Source organism: Oncorhynchus clarkii, chromosome 29 (assembly GCF_045791955.1).
Source record: "Oncorhynchus clarkii lewisi isolate Uvic-CL-2024 chromosome 29, UVic_Ocla_1.0, whole genome shotgun sequence".
Taxonomy (NCBI): domain Eukaryota; kingdom Metazoa; phylum Chordata; class Actinopteri; order Salmoniformes; family Salmonidae; genus Oncorhynchus; species Oncorhynchus clarkii.
This window is the reverse complement of record NC_092175.1, coordinates 29,262,397-29,279,182: the sequence shown is the minus strand read 5'-3', so window position 1 is coordinate 29,279,182 and position 16,786 is coordinate 29,262,397. Positions and strand designations below refer to the sequence as shown.

The following is a 16,786-nucleotide window of genomic DNA, read 5'->3' as shown; positions in this document are numbered from 1 at the left end:
ATAAAAAGCTACAATAGCGATACTTACCAGCTGAGTTTATACTTGGCTCTATGCGACTGTCACCCCCTGCCCTGAAACATTTGGCTCGTTAATTCACTATTTTAGTGCAGGGGTTCTTGAAACTCTTTCTGTGTCTGTAGACTGGTCAGGCTTTCTGAGCAGAAAGGCCAGTCAGTCCCTTACTTCAGCTTTGCCATGGCAGAAAGAACTCGGGTACTGAATCAGCCGTTTCTCCTTCAAACAATAGGCAGCACATTCTGACTCGTAATGTTTCCTTTCTCTCTTGGCAATAATGCACAGCACTGTCATCCATAACCTTGCTGTTCTAGCCGGCCTCTTTCTGCTGCATCTCTCAACCCCTAAACCCCTTAACAGTACTCCAGATGCATGATGAACCTGTCAGGGTGGTGTATGCTGCTGCTGTCAATGCCTCCCAGAGCCCCCTTTCTGTTTTTGAGTTTGCAGCTTACACACAGACCATGTTCGTTGGCAACCGAGCCAAGGGAACTCCAGGAATTCGGGATGAGAGTAGATGTGGGAAAACAATTGAGGGAGCGGAGACTCTGAGGAAGATACCCAACATAGATGGGTCTGGGGAAAATCTAAGGGAAACATCCAGGAAGGGTGGGTGTGTCGTGAAGATAAGGGCTGCCTCTGGCTGAGTGATATGTGGAGGGTTGCAATTGAGGGGTTAGTGTTTTTTTACATTTTTTATGTTATTTAATTTTATGACTGTAACCGGCAAGTATGTTTTAGGATTGGGTGATTGTGGCTGTGTGAGCGACATGGAGTGGTTTAGTCAGGAGTTATGCACACGCATCCAGATACACTGAGGAAACTTTTCCCATGATCAGATGAGGTAAGGGGTTAGAAAGATAAGACCTCTGCCACAATAAGGGAATTCCTGCCACTCTGTCACATTGAAGGGAGAGGAAAGCGAAAATCACTTTTTCCAGTATGCTCTGCTTTTTGCCATTACTCTCATTTCTAAGAAAATGAATTCATGTACAGGTTCACTATATCACTCCACTGAAGGACCGTCACACGACTCTACTACATTTGAATTGCCTGACAGCGGATAGATAAGTCTGTCTCGTCTAGTAAATGTCTAGATTGCCAACTAAATGTACTGACTGCCTCTGAGGGTGGGTGAAAAATGAAAGCTACTTCAAGTACATGGTGTTCAAATAATCATGCAGGAGTCATGTGTTTTATTGTTATCCGGTGTTAAGGCCTAGGTAGCTGCCCAACATTTCCACAAGTGATTTTGTTGAGCTCTTCCTCTAAATAGTTTTATAACAGAGTGGGCAGAAAGTGTGTGGGTGTGCTCGTTGTATTGAGTGTAGCATATGGTTTTGTGCCTTGATTTGGAGGGTCTCCAAAAACAATAGTCAGTCTATTTCTAGAGGAGCTGGACAGCTCAGATACAGCTCCTCATCTATTGTCTTGTAAGATGTCGGAGGATGTAGGTTTGCATCAAAGCTCAGTTCCAGTAATTTACTTGTCATCTGAATTTATAAGCATAAATTAGATCAAATGTGTTGATAATGTGAATGGGAAAAACAGGATCAACTAAACTATATAAACAAGGGAATGTTTATTGGTTGCTCAGGAGGTAGAGTGGAATTCAGATGTGTGAAATAAATTTGACTAGTTGTGGAAAATACCGGAGATTAAAAAAAGGTCAGGAGCATGCACTGCATGCCAAACAGGTGCTGTTAGATTACTATAATTTTTCTGAACATTTGGAACATTGTAAACACTAAATAAGTTATAAGCATACCAGAATTTGTTTGTTTTTGTAAAGCCTATATTACAGAAAAAAGTTGCATTCATTTGTGAATTCAATTTCTGAAGTGGAACGGTTTAGGCCTATTTATTGTTTACGTTAATTATTTAATGGTTGCTTTATTTTTTTTAAACTAAAATGCTTGATTGCATTTGAAACTGACTCGTATGCTGTGTGACGACATTAACAAATAATTGATTGATACAGTAGCCTATATGTATTTAAATATAGGCCTAAGTTACGGTATTAAAACTAAACAGGATGCGCTCTACAGCTCAATGGTGATTATACAAGGCGGCTATACTAAGCCTGCTAATGATAATGACATTACTTATTATAACGATTGATGACAATAATAATAACAGACACATTTCTGAAATTGTTTATACGATGTGTTGTGAGGCTTGGTGCTCCCGGAATCAGTAGGTTATTAAACAAACACTCAAACGGGCTTTAAATAGTTTTTTTTCTCCCCTCATCAATCCACACACCACCACATAATGACTAAGCAAAAACAGGTTTTTGGACATTTTTGCAAATGTATTAATATAAAACACACATTTACATATGTATTCAGACCCTATGCTATGAGACTCGAAATTGAGCGCCGGTGCATCCTGTTTCCATTGATCGTCCTTGATGTTTCTACAACTTGATTGGAGTCCACCTGTGGTAAATTCAAATGATTGTACATGATTTGGAAAGGATCACACCTGTCTATATAAGGTCCCACAGTTGACAGTGCACGTCAGAGCAAAAACCAAGCCATGAGGTCGAAGGAGTTGTGCGTAGAGCTCTGAGACAAGATTGTGCTGCGGCACAGAACTGGGGAAGGGTACCAAAACATTTCTGCAGCATTGAAGGTCCCCAAGAACACAGTGGCCTCCATTCTTAAATGGAAGAAGTTTGGAACCACCAAGTCTCTTCCTAGAGCTGGCCGCCCAGCCAAACTGGGCCATCGGGGGAGAAGGGCCTTGGTCAGGGAGGTGACCAAGAACCTGATGGTCACTCTGACAGAGCTCTAGTATTACTCTGTGGAGAGCTTGAGAGGATCTGCAGAGAAGAATGGGAGAAACTCCCCAAATACATGTGTGCCAAGCTTGTAGCGTCGTACCAAATGAGACTCGAGGCTGTAATCGCTGCCAAAGGTGCTTCAACAAAGTACTGAGTAAAGGGTCTCAATACTTATGTAAATGTGATATTTAATTTTAAATATTTTAGAAAAAATGCATAAACTTGTTTTTTTTCTTTGTCATTATGGGGTATTGTGAGGAACAATTCAATCCATTTTAGAATAAGGCTGTAACGTAACAAAATGTGGAAAAAGTCAAGGTCTGAATACTTTCTGAATGCACTGTGTGTATATATATATATATATATATATAAGGCACTTAACATTTTAGGGTATTGATTATAGACAAGTTGGTTTCCTCTCCTCACTGTTCTTATACAATTAATGGAAGGGCTGTTTTCTCGTCTCCTAACTCTTTGTTGGTGCCTCCCCCACATGGTTCTCAACACCAATATGCTTGTTTACTTAGCTATTATGCACATAGCAGCATGGTCTAGGAAGGTGCCAATTCAACGGCGCAATTATGTTTCAGAACCGTGGACAGCTACCACTATCCATCGCGGGAGAAAGCGCATTTGTTATAGAATAATATCATTTTTATTTGTTGCACCGTTCTTACATAATATAATGTGCCATCCCCACAGCATTCACAATGGATTAGTCCAATCAGACAGGCACCAATCAAACAGGTGTCAGGTACACCATGATTTTAGCAAAAAATTATTGCAACTGCTCGACTGAAGAAATGTCGGTCGACCAAACAATCAACCATTCGACTAAATGGGGTCTGCCCTACTACATATCAACGCTCTGTATCTTTCTCCCAGATTTGTGTGTGCTCAGATGCCCAACGCTGTATTGGAGAGCATCAGCATCATCGACACCCCAGGAATCCTGTCTGGAGAGAAGCAGAGGCTCAGCAGAGGTTGGTGCTTTACCTCCTATTTTTCAGTCTTTTACTTTCCCATCTTTCTTCCCTCTGCCCCCTCTCAATGACTGTCCTTTATTCCTCTCTCTTGTTCATTTCCTCTCCTGCTCTCCATCTTATCTCTCTCCATATTCTGTCTCATGATTCGTTTTTTATTTTTTTTGTGCCCTTGAGAATGCAGATTCACACTGTAGGCATTTCGGACACACCCGTAGTGAAGCAGAGGAATGAAATTGAATAAGTTGCATAACACAGTGTGTATTTTTAGCCGTCCTGTTTATATTACTGCAGAACAGCCTACTCTGTTTTCTAGGCTGAATTCCTGTGTGTGTGTGTGTGATCTGCTTCAGAAGACAACTACCTCCTATATATGGTCCTAGGGCAAGTGCATTGGGTGGAGATATAGCCTAGTGGTTTTGTTCAGGAAACAATTGTTCACCTTTTTGTTTAGAGTGTAGGGTGTTAAGCGGTGTTACCTTCCTGTTGGGAGTGTGTGTGTCCTGCAGAAGAGAGGATGTCAGAACCTCTCCACGCCCCTGCCCCCCCCCATGTTGAACACAGTGACAATGTGTGTGAGTGCCATCCCACTCCAAGATAAATGTCCTGACAGAGAGGAAGGCCACCAGGAAACAGTGGGAGCCTCAGAGGGAAAGGGCTGGAGGATGGATGGTTAGGGCAAAACACTGACTCCTGGGCAGGATGACGGGAAGAGTTGCTAGTTTAACTTAATGTTGAGCCTGGAACTTTTTGACTTCATCCAAAGCATACATTGAGTTCTAGTTATGTGTTTTTACACACACTTTCAGGGATGGGTAACAGACTAGTCTTGTGAGGCTTGTGGGTGCCCTAGAGCATGCGATGCTAGCATGGTCACCCCAGGGTAAAACAGCCTCCTGGGGACAGAAAAGAGATGCAGTGGTAGGTAGAAGGTGAGAAAACGGGGAGGCTTTTATAGTTGGTCTTTTACTAAAACATTGGTGGTATAAAAGTAGACTTGTCATGTTAAATGAACTTTGATGTTGGGAGTGCTGAAGGCAGGAGATCGAATGAGTGTTTGAAGTCCAGTGGAATTAATGAGAGTGGAACCATGGTGTGCTGTACCGTCCTTGACTTTAGGTGGGAGAGTCGGGGACTGGGACATTGCAACAGGGCTTTCATGCACTTACTGGAGAGAGTATTGAACACCTCAGTACCCACGAGTCACATGAGCACCATGGTGAAGTAAAATTGGGCAGGCCAGAATGGATTTTAATTCACATTCTGACAGTATATTGAACCAGGATTGAAACTGGGGTTACAACAGTTTGTAGAGTGCTTATTGTGGTCAGAATATATTTTTCATTAGGCAATAGTGGGGCTACAATGGGGAAGCTCTGCTACAATCATTAGTCACTGATGGAAAATAGGAGGTTGTTGGTTGTATTTTCCCCAAGCTGTCCTCTTATCTCTTTATAACATGCATACTACACAGACACGGGCTAAAACACACATAGGAAACACGCATAGGAAACACACACACACACACACACACCACACAGACACTCATAGGAAACCCACACCACAGTCAATGCAGGGTCACTGCAGTACACTTCCCCATTGTCCCTGTGACTGTGGCACATGTCCAAATTGAACGCTGTCAGCCCATCTCCCTTCACAAATTCTCTCATCCCACTCCAAACTACTTTCCCTTTCATCCTTTTGTTTTCATTTTCATTGAGTAGCTCTGTTAACAGAATGGCTTTGTTGGACATTATTTCTTTGCCCAAACCTAGCTGAAATTCCAGATGTCTGATTTTAAAACTAGGCTACAGCATCCATTTAGTCACCATTAGACTTTCCACCTTTAAGACTGAATATGTTTGTAGGTGCAACAGTTTGTATTAAATTTATAATTTGTCACTCACATGCTCATTTCTGTCCAATAAGCACCAACGATGTTGTAGAATTTCCGACAATGCTAACATCTTTTCAGACACATCCGAGTTCTAAAACTGGACCTAAGCAATTGAGTTGCGCATTAACAGTGCAAGTAGCTAGTTAACACCAGTCGGATGAGAGGCAAGCTACATGCAAAGGAATCTAACTATATTTTGCTATGGCAGGTTTTTCACATGGCTGAAGTCTTTTGTGTAAACTGTTGGTCTTTGACACTTGCGTGTAATAAGCACAAAAAGCATAGCAAACGTCCTTGGCTTATATTGCCAGTTGGCTAGCCAACTAACTTTAGCCAGTAACGTTAGCTAGCACCAAGGCTGTAATGTTAGCTGAATGGACGGCTCATGCACCGGCACAATATAGCTATCCCGCATTCTTCCACAAACAAATCACAGCTAGCTAAGTAAAGCTCCTAGTCAATGCGCAACTTTGGAAAACTGCCACGCATTATGCATGCAATGGTTAAAGTTCAATCAGTACTGAGTGAATGAAGAACAAGTGTCCTGTCATCACCAGACTGTCAGTTTTAAATAGTGTCAAGATAATGCGTTCATGACAGGGTTTGTAGCGTTTTAGATGGTAGACGGCAAATCGGATATCATTGTTTTCAATGCGAGCACAATGGTAAATGCCTTTGAGGTCAGCCACCATGGTAGGCGGAGTTCAAATATTTCCACTTTTGCTGTCTGCCATAGTGTTGTTTTCTACCAGATGTTGATTGGTTTGTTTACTGAAATAACCATAGCAATGCATACTGGCTTGCTTTTGACGTCGGTTTTTCATGCTTTCTTGTCTTTTCATGCTTTTCTTGTCTTTTCCTTCATCTAAATGCAGCATAACACGGAACCTAGACAGACTGCGCGTGTGCGCCATCGTGCATAAATGTATTTTGTCCCCCCACACCAAACGTTATCACGACACGCAGGTTAAAATATCAAAACAAACTGAACCAATTATATTCATTTGGGGACAGGTCGAAGCATTAAACATGTATGGCAATTTTAGCTAGCTTGCTGTTAGCTAATTTGTCCTGGGATATAAACATTGAGTTGTTATTTTACGTGAAATGCACAAGGTCCTCTAATCCGACAATTAATTCACACCTAAAATGGTCAACTGACTCATTTCTAGTCATCTCCTTTTTCCAGGCTTTTTCTTCTCTGGACTTTATAATGCAATTGGCAACTTTCACAAATTAGTGAACTGCCACTGACCTCGTTTGTCTTTCAGTGGGTACCTGCTTCTATAAACCAATGAGGAGATGGGAGAGGTAGGACTTACAGCGCAATATGCGTCAGAACTAACTTCTAATTTAGCACTTGGCATTGCAGACGCTTATTGGCGCGCGCAATAATTGAATAACAGATTTCTACATTTTATTTTGCAACACTCGCACATGCGACGCGAGCGGTGTAGTCAGCCTGTAAGCGTTAACATTACAGCCATGGAATCTGAACGGTTACCACAGCCACAAAGTCAAAATGGGTTGTTGTAAAAATTCATAAGTATTAGCGTTTTGGTTTTAATTTATGGTTGGGGCTAGGCATAAGGTAACCTGTGTGGTTAGATTTAAAATCAGATTTTAAGATGCGAAATGGTAGAAATAGGCAGGGTTTTAACCATTTCTCTTTCGTGTATAGTTTTGACACCCCGGTCCCAACTTGTGCGCACAGACACACACATATGGTGTGTGCTTATTAGGTGGCTCTTCAGAGCATTGCTGAGTTGCAATGGACAGGGACTGTTGTGTGTACTAGTGTGCGCGTCTTGCCAACAGTGTGTGATTGCGACCCGCAATTCAGACCTTGAGCATTCCATTGGGTTCCTAATAGTTAACTAGCTAGCACAGTGTCCTTTTCTCCTGCATGCCAACCACCTGCAAAGTACGCTGTCTACTGGTGTGCGAGCTAGCTAACAATTCCGCCTGCTGTGTACTGAAGTCCTACTTAGCTAGCTAGCAACCAGTTCACAGAACTGCAGGAAAACGGTACCCGACAGGCTGGGGTGAAGGACACTGTCTACTGTTGTCCTAGCTAGCTACCAACCAGCGTTGTTGCCCCCGCCTTTTCTTCTGTGGAGTTTATCGTCAGTTGGCATCCAACGTTATGGTGAATTACCATCTACTTTACTGTAGTGCTCCCGTCTGTGTACCGGAGTCCTAGCTTAAAAAATGACCAATAGAAGTATAAAGAATTCCCAGATGCACTCCACCCCTACGGTACATCCCAGGGACACACTGCTTTGTGGCAGGGTGGTGGATTGTGTTCCCTGAAATGCGTACACCAGCTGATTTGATGGAGCACAAGGCCCTCTCTGTACTAGTTTATATTCTGGAACATCCAGCTCCTACGCTGTGCGATATCAGAGAAGACCACCGTTTTCCCGGGAAACCTTTTGGATGACCAAATCTGTGCATCTGCCACACCGGTGCAGTCCCCTAGGTGTATCCCAAGTCGTTTCCATCGAGTGGGGTGAATAGGATGTCATGGGGAGAAGTAGCACAGGCACTCTGCTGGCGCAGAACACAGAGCGGTTTGTGCCACTTCATGCCTTGCTCTCAGAGCCACCTAATGTGACCGTCAATAATGTATGTAAATGGTTGATGGGTAGGCTACATATTGATTATTTTTTATTTTCCAGGAGCTTGCTCAATTTGTCTTTTTTTCCAGTTAACTCCATATTGGCTTAAATGGATTTCTGGTTTTTCGCATCCCTCTGCAAAATCTGCTATTTTAATATTAAATAAATAAGAATTACTACACTATTTCTGTTGCCATTTGTCATTTTGTATTTTTACTTATGTATTGCTGTGTTATAATGGAATCACCTTCCGATGTAAAAACCATGGATAGTCAAAACAATTTTTTTTAAAAGTGAGAAGTACTCATCAGTCTAAAACAAAATAGGAAATTCACATGAGCACCACAATGCCTACTCCACCCATGCTCTACCAAGGTTTTTTCAGCACACAGCTTTGACTTCCTACAACAGCTTTGTTGGTCTATTGTACTTCAAACAACGTGTATGCAGGTTGCTTAGGATTCAAACCTACTCAAACAGCCTAATTCTTCAGTGGAATAACTTTAGTGTCCTGCTATTAAAATGTTTATAAATTGGGTGGTTCAAACCCTCAATGATTGTCTGAAAGTCGTGGTGTATCAGACCACGGGAATGACAAATTACTTTTTACTATTCTAATTGCCTTGGTAACCAGTTTATAAAAGCAATAAGGCACTTCAGGGGTTTGTGTGATATGGCCAATATACTATGGCTAATGGCAGTATCCAGGCACTGCGTTGCGTTGTGCATTGGAACAGCCATATACCACACCCCTCCGTGCTTAATGCTTAAATATACACTGAGCCAACAAAATAAAAAAAACGTAATGTTGAGTTGCACCCCCGTTTTTAATAAATTAGCAAACATTTCTAAACCTTTTTATGTTTTGTCATTATGGTGCATTGTGTGTAAAATTTAAACCATTTTAGAATAAGGCTGTAACGTAACAATGTGGAAAGTCAAGGGGTCGGAATACTTTCCAAATGCACTGTATTTAGATGTTCTAGCCTACCCCTTTCCAGTAATGAATTAATTCAATGCAGTATTAGCTTTATTTAATTACGCGTTATGCATAATAAGCTTAACTTATATCCTCTCGTGCAAGCACCTGTGCTCTGCTGGCCTCTTTAACAAATGCTCCTTAGCTCTTGGAGTCCCATGCAGAAAATCTAGACTAGCTTGCTGGACATGATTTTTCTTATACCAATAGACTATTCGAAGAGGGACGCAAGCTCTTTTTTTCCTAATGTTAAATACAGCAGCCCAATAAAACTCAGGTTAAAAGGAGTGAACCCGTGATGGCGGTAGGGTATAGCAGTTATTTATTTAGACCCATAACCATTCAATCTTCCTGAAAATAAGTGAAAGTCTTCTGCATCTAGTTCTGGTCCTATATTATTCAAGGATGTCATTCAAATTAAGATGAGGACAAACATATTTAACTTCTAGAAGCGAGGAATGAATGAAGCAACAATGGAGAGAACGAGGAAGGCTAAAAACATTAGGGGAAATATTATGTGTGTGCGTCAGCCTACTAATTATACCATTAGGCCCTATTATATTTCAATTTTGCTAACCTATACTTGTGACTTTGTAGGCCTCGTGCTTCACCAGAATCGCATGGTCTCTTCTGCTTTGTCATAGTTTGAACCATGTGTGTAATTCCAGTCCCTATAAGACAGTTCACACTCAGATTAGCCTACTGGAGCTAGTTTAGTTTTTTTACCCAAGAGGGCATATATACAAAGGATTTTTCAGCCATAACCGTTGCTGACCGGTGTATACAATATAACACACAGCTTTGCAATTTCCATAGATAAACATTGCCAGTGGGATGTCCTTAATGAAGAGCTCTGACTTTCAACGTGGCACCGTCATAGGATGCCAGCTTGTAAAATGTCTGCCCTGCTAGAGCTGCCCCGGGTAACTAAATGCTGTTATTGTCAAGTGGAAATGTCTAGGAGCAACAACGGCTGAGCCGCAAACTGGTAGGCCTCACAAGCTCACATAACGGGGCTTCCAAGTGCTGAATGAAGCGCGTAGCCCCTTAGTTCCAGTGAAGGGAAATCTTAATGCTACAGCATACAATATTCTAGATGATTCTGTGCGTCCAACTTTGTGGCAACAGTTTGGGAAAGGTCCTTACCTGTTTCAGCATGACAATGCACAAAGCAAGTTCCACACAAATGGTTTGTCAAGATCAGTGTGGAAGAACTTGACTGGCCTGCACAGCGCCCGGACCTCAACCCTGTCGAACACCTTTGGGATGAAGTGTAATGCCGACTGCGAGCCAGGCCTAATTACCCAACATCAGTGCCCGACCTCACTAATGCTCTTATGGCTGAATGGAAGCAAGTCCCTGCAGCAATATTCCAACATCTTGTGGAAAGCCTTCCCAGGAGAGTGGAGGCTATTGTAGCAGCAAAGGGGGACCAACTCCATATTAATGCCCATGATTTTTAACAAGACTGTTGATGAGCATGTGTCCACAATACCTTTGGTCATGTAGTGTAGCATCTATTGGCTTTTTTTTGTGCGTAATGCGCAGTAGCCTATATCATTTTGGCCATGTATTGGATAATGGCACAATAATTTGTGCTTGGGCTTGTGTATTTAATTCTTTCATCACATTCCCAGTGGGTTAGAAGTTTACATACACTCAATTAGTATTTGGTAGCATTGCCTTTAAATTGTTCAACTTAGGTCAAATATTTCTGGTAGCCTTCCACAAGCTTCCCACAATAAGTTGGGGGAATTTTGGCCCATTCCTCCTGTTGGCCTCCTTGCTCGCACATACCTTTTCAGTTCTGCCCACAAATTTTCTATAGGATTGAGGTCAGGGCTTTGTGATGGCCACTCCAATACCTAGACTTTGTTGTCCTTAAGCCATTTTGCCACAACTTTGGAAGTATGCTTGGGGTCATTGTCCATTTGGAAGACCCATTTGTGACCAAGCTATAACTTCCTGACTGATGTCTTGATGTTGCTTCAATATATCCACATAATTGTCCTCCTCATAATGCCATCTATTTTATGAAGTGCACCAGTCCCTCCTGCAGCAAAGCACCCCCACAACATGATGTTTCCACCCCCATGCGTCACGGTTGGGATGGTGTTCTTCGGCTTGCAGGCCTCCCCCTTTTTCCTCCGACCACAACGATGGTCATTATAGCCAAACAGTTCTATTTTTGTTTCATCAGACCAGAGGACATTTCTCCAAAAAGTACGATCTTTGTCCTCATGTGCAGCAGCAAACTGTGGTCTGGCATTTTTATGGCGCTTTTGGAGCAGTGGCTTCTTCCTTGCTGAGCGGTCTTTCAGGTTATGTCGATATAGGACTTGTTTTACTGTGGATACAGATACCTTTGTGCCCGTTTCTTCCAGCATCTTCACAGGGTCCTTTGCTGTTGTTCTGGGATTGATTTGCACTTTTCGCACAAGTATGTTAATCTCTAGGGTACATAATGAGTCTCCTTCCTGAGCGGTATGACGGCTGCGTGGTCCTATGGTGTTTATACTTGCTCACTATTGTTTGTACAGATGAATGTGGTACCTTTTTTTAGGCACTTTGGAAATTGCTCCCAAGGCTGAACCAGACTTGTGGGGGTCTACAATTGTTTGTTTTTTTTCTGAGGTCTTGGCTGATTTCTTTTGATTTTCCCATGATGTCAAGCAACGAGGCACTGAGTTTGAAGGTAGGCCTTGAAATACATCCACAGGTACACCTCCCAGTGACTCAAATGATGTCTATCAGAAGCTTCTAAAGCCATGATATCATTTTCTGGAATTTTCTAAGCTGTTTAACCTGTTGCGACGAGCAAACCCGTATCCGGGAGCGTAATTATAGCCTCAAGCTCATTACCATAACGCAACGTTAACTATTCATGAAAATCGCAAATGAAATAAATATATTAGCTCACAAGCTTAGCCTTTTGTTAACAACACTGTCATCTCAGATTTTCAAAAAATGATTTTCAACCATAGCTACACAAGCATTTGTGTAAGAGTATTGATAGCTAGCATAGCATTAAGCCTAGCATTCAGCAGGCAACATTTTCACAACAAGAAAAGCATTAAAATAAAATAATTTACCTTTGAAGAACTTCGGATGTTTTCAATGAGGAGACTCTCAGTTAGATAGCAAATGTTCAGTTTTTCCAAAAAGATTATTTGTGTAGGAGAAATCGCTCCGTTTTGTTCATCACGTTTGGCTGAGAAAAAAACCAGAAAATTCAGTCATTACAACGGCAAACTTTTTTCCAAATTAACTCAATAATATCGACAAACATGGCAAACGTTGTTTAGAATCAATCCTCAAGGTGTTTTCACATATCTATTTGATGATAAATCACTCGAGGCAGTTTGGTTTCTCCTCTGAACCAAATTGAAAAATGCACGCACCTGGAGATTACGCAATAGTTTCGACGGAGGACACCGAGCGGACACCTGGTAAATGTAGTCTCTTATGGTCAATTTTCAAATGATATGCCTACAAATACGTCACAATGCTGCAAACACCTTGGGGAAACGACAGAAAGTGTAGGCTCATTCCTTGCGCATTCACAGCCATATAAGGAGACATTGGAACACAGCGCATTCATAATCTGGCTCACTTCCTGTATGAAATTTCATCTTGGTTTCGCCTGTAGCATTAGTTCTGTGGCACTCACAGACAATATCTTTGCAGTTTTGGAAACGTCAGAGTGTTTTCTTTCCAAAGCTGTCAATTATATGCATAGTCGAGCATCTTTTCGTGACAAAATATCTTGTTTAAAACGGGAACGTTTTTCATCCAAAAATGAAATACTGCCCCCAGAGGTTCAAGAGGTTAAAGGCACAGTCAATTTAGTGTCATGCACAAAGTAGATGTCCTAACCGACTTGCCAAAACTATAGTTTGTTAACAAGAAATTTGTGGAGTGACTCCAACCTCGATGGTCATTATGTTAACCTGACTTCAACTGTAAATGGCTCATCGGGCTCAAGTAGAATCAAGTTTTGAGTTTTCATGCTGATCAAAGCTCTAATCAACTCCAGACATTTATGTTTTATAATTCTTTTGAATGACACTTCTGGGTTTCTGTGGGAAATACCGGGTTACCAAGGAGAATAGTGATTTATTTTCGAGATGGGACTTATTACTTTATTTACAGTACCAGTCAAGTTTGGACACTTGGGTTTTTCTTAATTTTTTACTATTTTCTACTTTGTAGAATAATAGTGAAGACATCAAAACTATGAAATAACACATAGTGAATCATGTAGTACCCAAAAAAGTGTTAAACAACTCTAAATATATTTGAGATTCTTCAAAGTAGCCACCCTTTGCCTTCATGACATCTTTGCACACCCTTGGCATTCTCTCAACCAGCTTCACCTGGAATAATTTTCCTACAGTCTTGAAGGAATTCTCACATATGCTGAGGACTTGTCTGCTTTTCATTCACGCTCTGCTGTCCAACTCATCCCAAACCATCTCAATTGTGTTGAGGTCAGGTGACTGGAGGCCAGGGTATCTGATGGAGCACTCATCACTCGCCTTGGTCAAATAGCCTTTACACAGCCTGGAGGTGTTTTACAGTAGTTCTATTTTTGTTGTTGTACTCCTGTCCTTCCTCTCCCATTTATTTCTGATGTCCATCCGGTTTAATTTCTATTTGCCATATCTTTCAAACTGTGTGCTTTCTCAAAAGTTCTTAACCCATATGCGTTTTACATTAGTTATCTTGTTATTATGGTGGAGAGTAGGCATTGTGGTACTGATGAATTTCCTTTTTCATCCTCATACCGATGCCTACTCACTTATCTCACTTAAAACAGTTATTTTTTGTTGTAGTGTGTTATCTGCCTCAAAGTGATACTTGTCTCATTTGCCCTGGCTCAAACCTGGCAAGGGCAGTTAATAATCTCAAGTCTTCTGACTATGTATTTGTCCACTAGTTCAGCTCCACGGCTGCTTTACAATTCTGTTAATCATAATACTATGGCCTTCTGGACTAGGCTATATGGAAAAAAGAGTAGGCTATTTAGCTACCTTTCTTTTAGGGTGCTAGAGTGAGGACTCAGGGTTACAGTAGTGAATCTAGGTTACTACTTTGTCTGTGAAGGTACGGCAGGTGAATTGGGTGATGTCCTTGCCACTCTAGCATGTCCTGCAAGGTTCACTTAGACAGACCGTTCATTATTTACTGTATACATGCTCAAGGTCCTCCTCGGTGACTCCCAAGGTTTCTCCCGGTTTCGGGTGTCATGGGCATTCTCTCTCACGCTTAGACAATTCCTGGCAAATTAAGGCTGGTAATAAAGGGGTTGCTGTGTCTGCTGTCAGCAAGTGAGTTGGAAGAGATTTGAACCCATGTGGTTAACCAGTGACCACAAACACCTTATGCAACGTGGCTGGTTCCTTAACCTTAAAGGAGAAAGTGTTCATGTCCACCACCCTATGCCTGTTTCTTTTATATTTCTGAAATGTATTAAGTTCAGTTTTTTTAGTTTGTTGAACGAAAGCATACATTCACACACATCCCACAATGAATCATTTGACCTCAGGCCATACAGGATACCAACATGTTCCATCAAAAACAGGCCCTGTGCCAACAAATAAGTAATTATCCATTGTATTGTGGAATTCTAATTTCCATTCCATGAACATATTCCTAGATCCTTCCTCTGTTCCAAGCCTTTCTATTAACTGGAGAGGGGATGCCATGCATATGACCCCCATTAGTGTGAAAAGCTAGCCATTTCCCAAGGGGACACAGAGGAGATAGTTATTAGATGTTATACTACCCAGTCTCCTGTTCTATCCACCAGGACATTGATGAATGACCCTGCCTATTGTTAGGGGTGAAGGAGTTGAGCTGTTGGGGACTACCATGTACCAAATAACCAGTAATGTAACTCATGACAAGGCCAGCGGTGTTCATGACCTCATGACCAGCAAGTACACGTCAGTAGGACCACATAGTAGGAAGTGATGCCAGGCAGGGGGTGGTTAACTGTCAGTCTTTGAAAGCATTCTTTCTCTCCCCCCCACATGGATCAGGTTTCACTAGCATGGTTTATTAAGTTCAGACATGATTTACACAGTTAATATCTAAGCCAAACTGATGGAATGCACTGACAATAGGTTATGAATGTGTGGATGTCTATCTGGACAGTATTTTGAGTAAGCTGTGTAGGTGCCTAGCAGCATGCCTGTTTGTATGCGCCTATCGGACAGACAGCTGAGTATGTCTCCTTTCTGAGCCCTGCAAGGATTGTCTCAAATTTCTAACCTATGCTTCATATAGGTATGACGCAGACATTCTCCACCAGCTCAGCATACAGTGATCGTTCTCACCCTAGGCAGTGCCACATTCTCTATTATTACATGATTTTGAAATGAGAAATGATCTCCCCTAGTTTGGTATTGTTCTCAACTCCATGCGTGCGTTCATAGCAGATAGTTGCTGATATTTTTGGCCATATAGTGTATCTGCTATGTGGACACCTGCTCGTCGAACATCTCATTCCAAAATCATGGGCATTAATATGGAGTTGGTATTTGTATTTATTATGGATCCCCGTTAGCTGCTACCAAGGCAGCAACTACTCTTCCTAGGGTCCAGAAAAATTTAAGGCAGTTATAAATGTTTTAAAACATTACAATACATTCACAACATTAAGTGTGTGCCCAATATGTGTTGCTTCACAGTCCCTGTTGTTCCTTAAGGTGTTTAAAAAAAAAATATATATATATATATATAATTTAAATCTCATTTTACTGCTTTGAGTTACTTGATGTGGAACAGAGTTCCATGTAGTACTGTGCACCTACCATAGTCTGCTCTGGACTTTGAAGAGGCCTCTGGTGGCATGTCTTGTGGGGTATGCATGAGTGCCTAAGCTGTGTGCCAGTAGTTCTCTCCACCAATTTCAGCCAGGAGAGCTTGACATGCATTTTATTGTTAGCTATCTGTGTACATCCAAGGTCCCTCCTTTGCTGCTATAACAGCCTCCGCTCTTCTGGGAAGACTTTCCACTAGATGTTGGAACATTGCAGTGGGTACTTGCTTGCTTTGGGTGGGCCTGACATACAGTTGATTGGCTGGTAAGAGGTAAGGTTGAATATTCAGAATGTTCTTTCTCTCTTGTGATTGAGCTCACCTTGAACTGTTCAACTTTATTTCACCAGAGATTGATTGTTCAGTTACAATGTGGTGTGGCAACAATTAACCTTCAGGTTAAATGTGAAGAATTGTGACCTGCTGTGCTTTTTGATCTTCTCGGTGTAGATTTGACATCCCTGACTTTATTACCAGTACATCCCTCCTTAAAGGGAGTAGAGATAAGTGGAGCTGTTCTCGTGGACTTTGCCAAATAACGCCCTCATTGCCCTCAGATCGGTCCAGAGATCACACATCCTGCTGACGTTGACACAAAACCCAGACTGACGGAAGAATACTTTCCTGTGATTCACTAAAGCCAACTTATTACTTACTGTGCTTATTATCCTAGTGAAT

At 41.7% G+C, this 16,786-nt stretch overlaps 1 protein-coding gene across 2 annotated transcripts in view; it reads left to right on the top strand.

The window, feature by feature from the left end:
* The window catches only part of LOC139388689 (EH domain-containing protein 1-like), a 28,208-nt gene that overhangs the window by 3,231 nt on the left and 8,191 nt on the right, over nt 1–16,786 (top strand). For both annotated transcript variants that reach the window (XR_011629309.1, XM_071135517.1), the window contains exon 2: nt 3,689–3,786. Coding sequence is in view for 1 of the 2 variants with exons in the window: in XM_071135517.1 (XP_070991618.1) it covers nt 3,689–3,786 (98 nt within the window). In the remaining variant the exon portion in view is untranslated. The remainder of the gene's footprint in view (nt 1–3,688; nt 3,787–16,786) is intronic.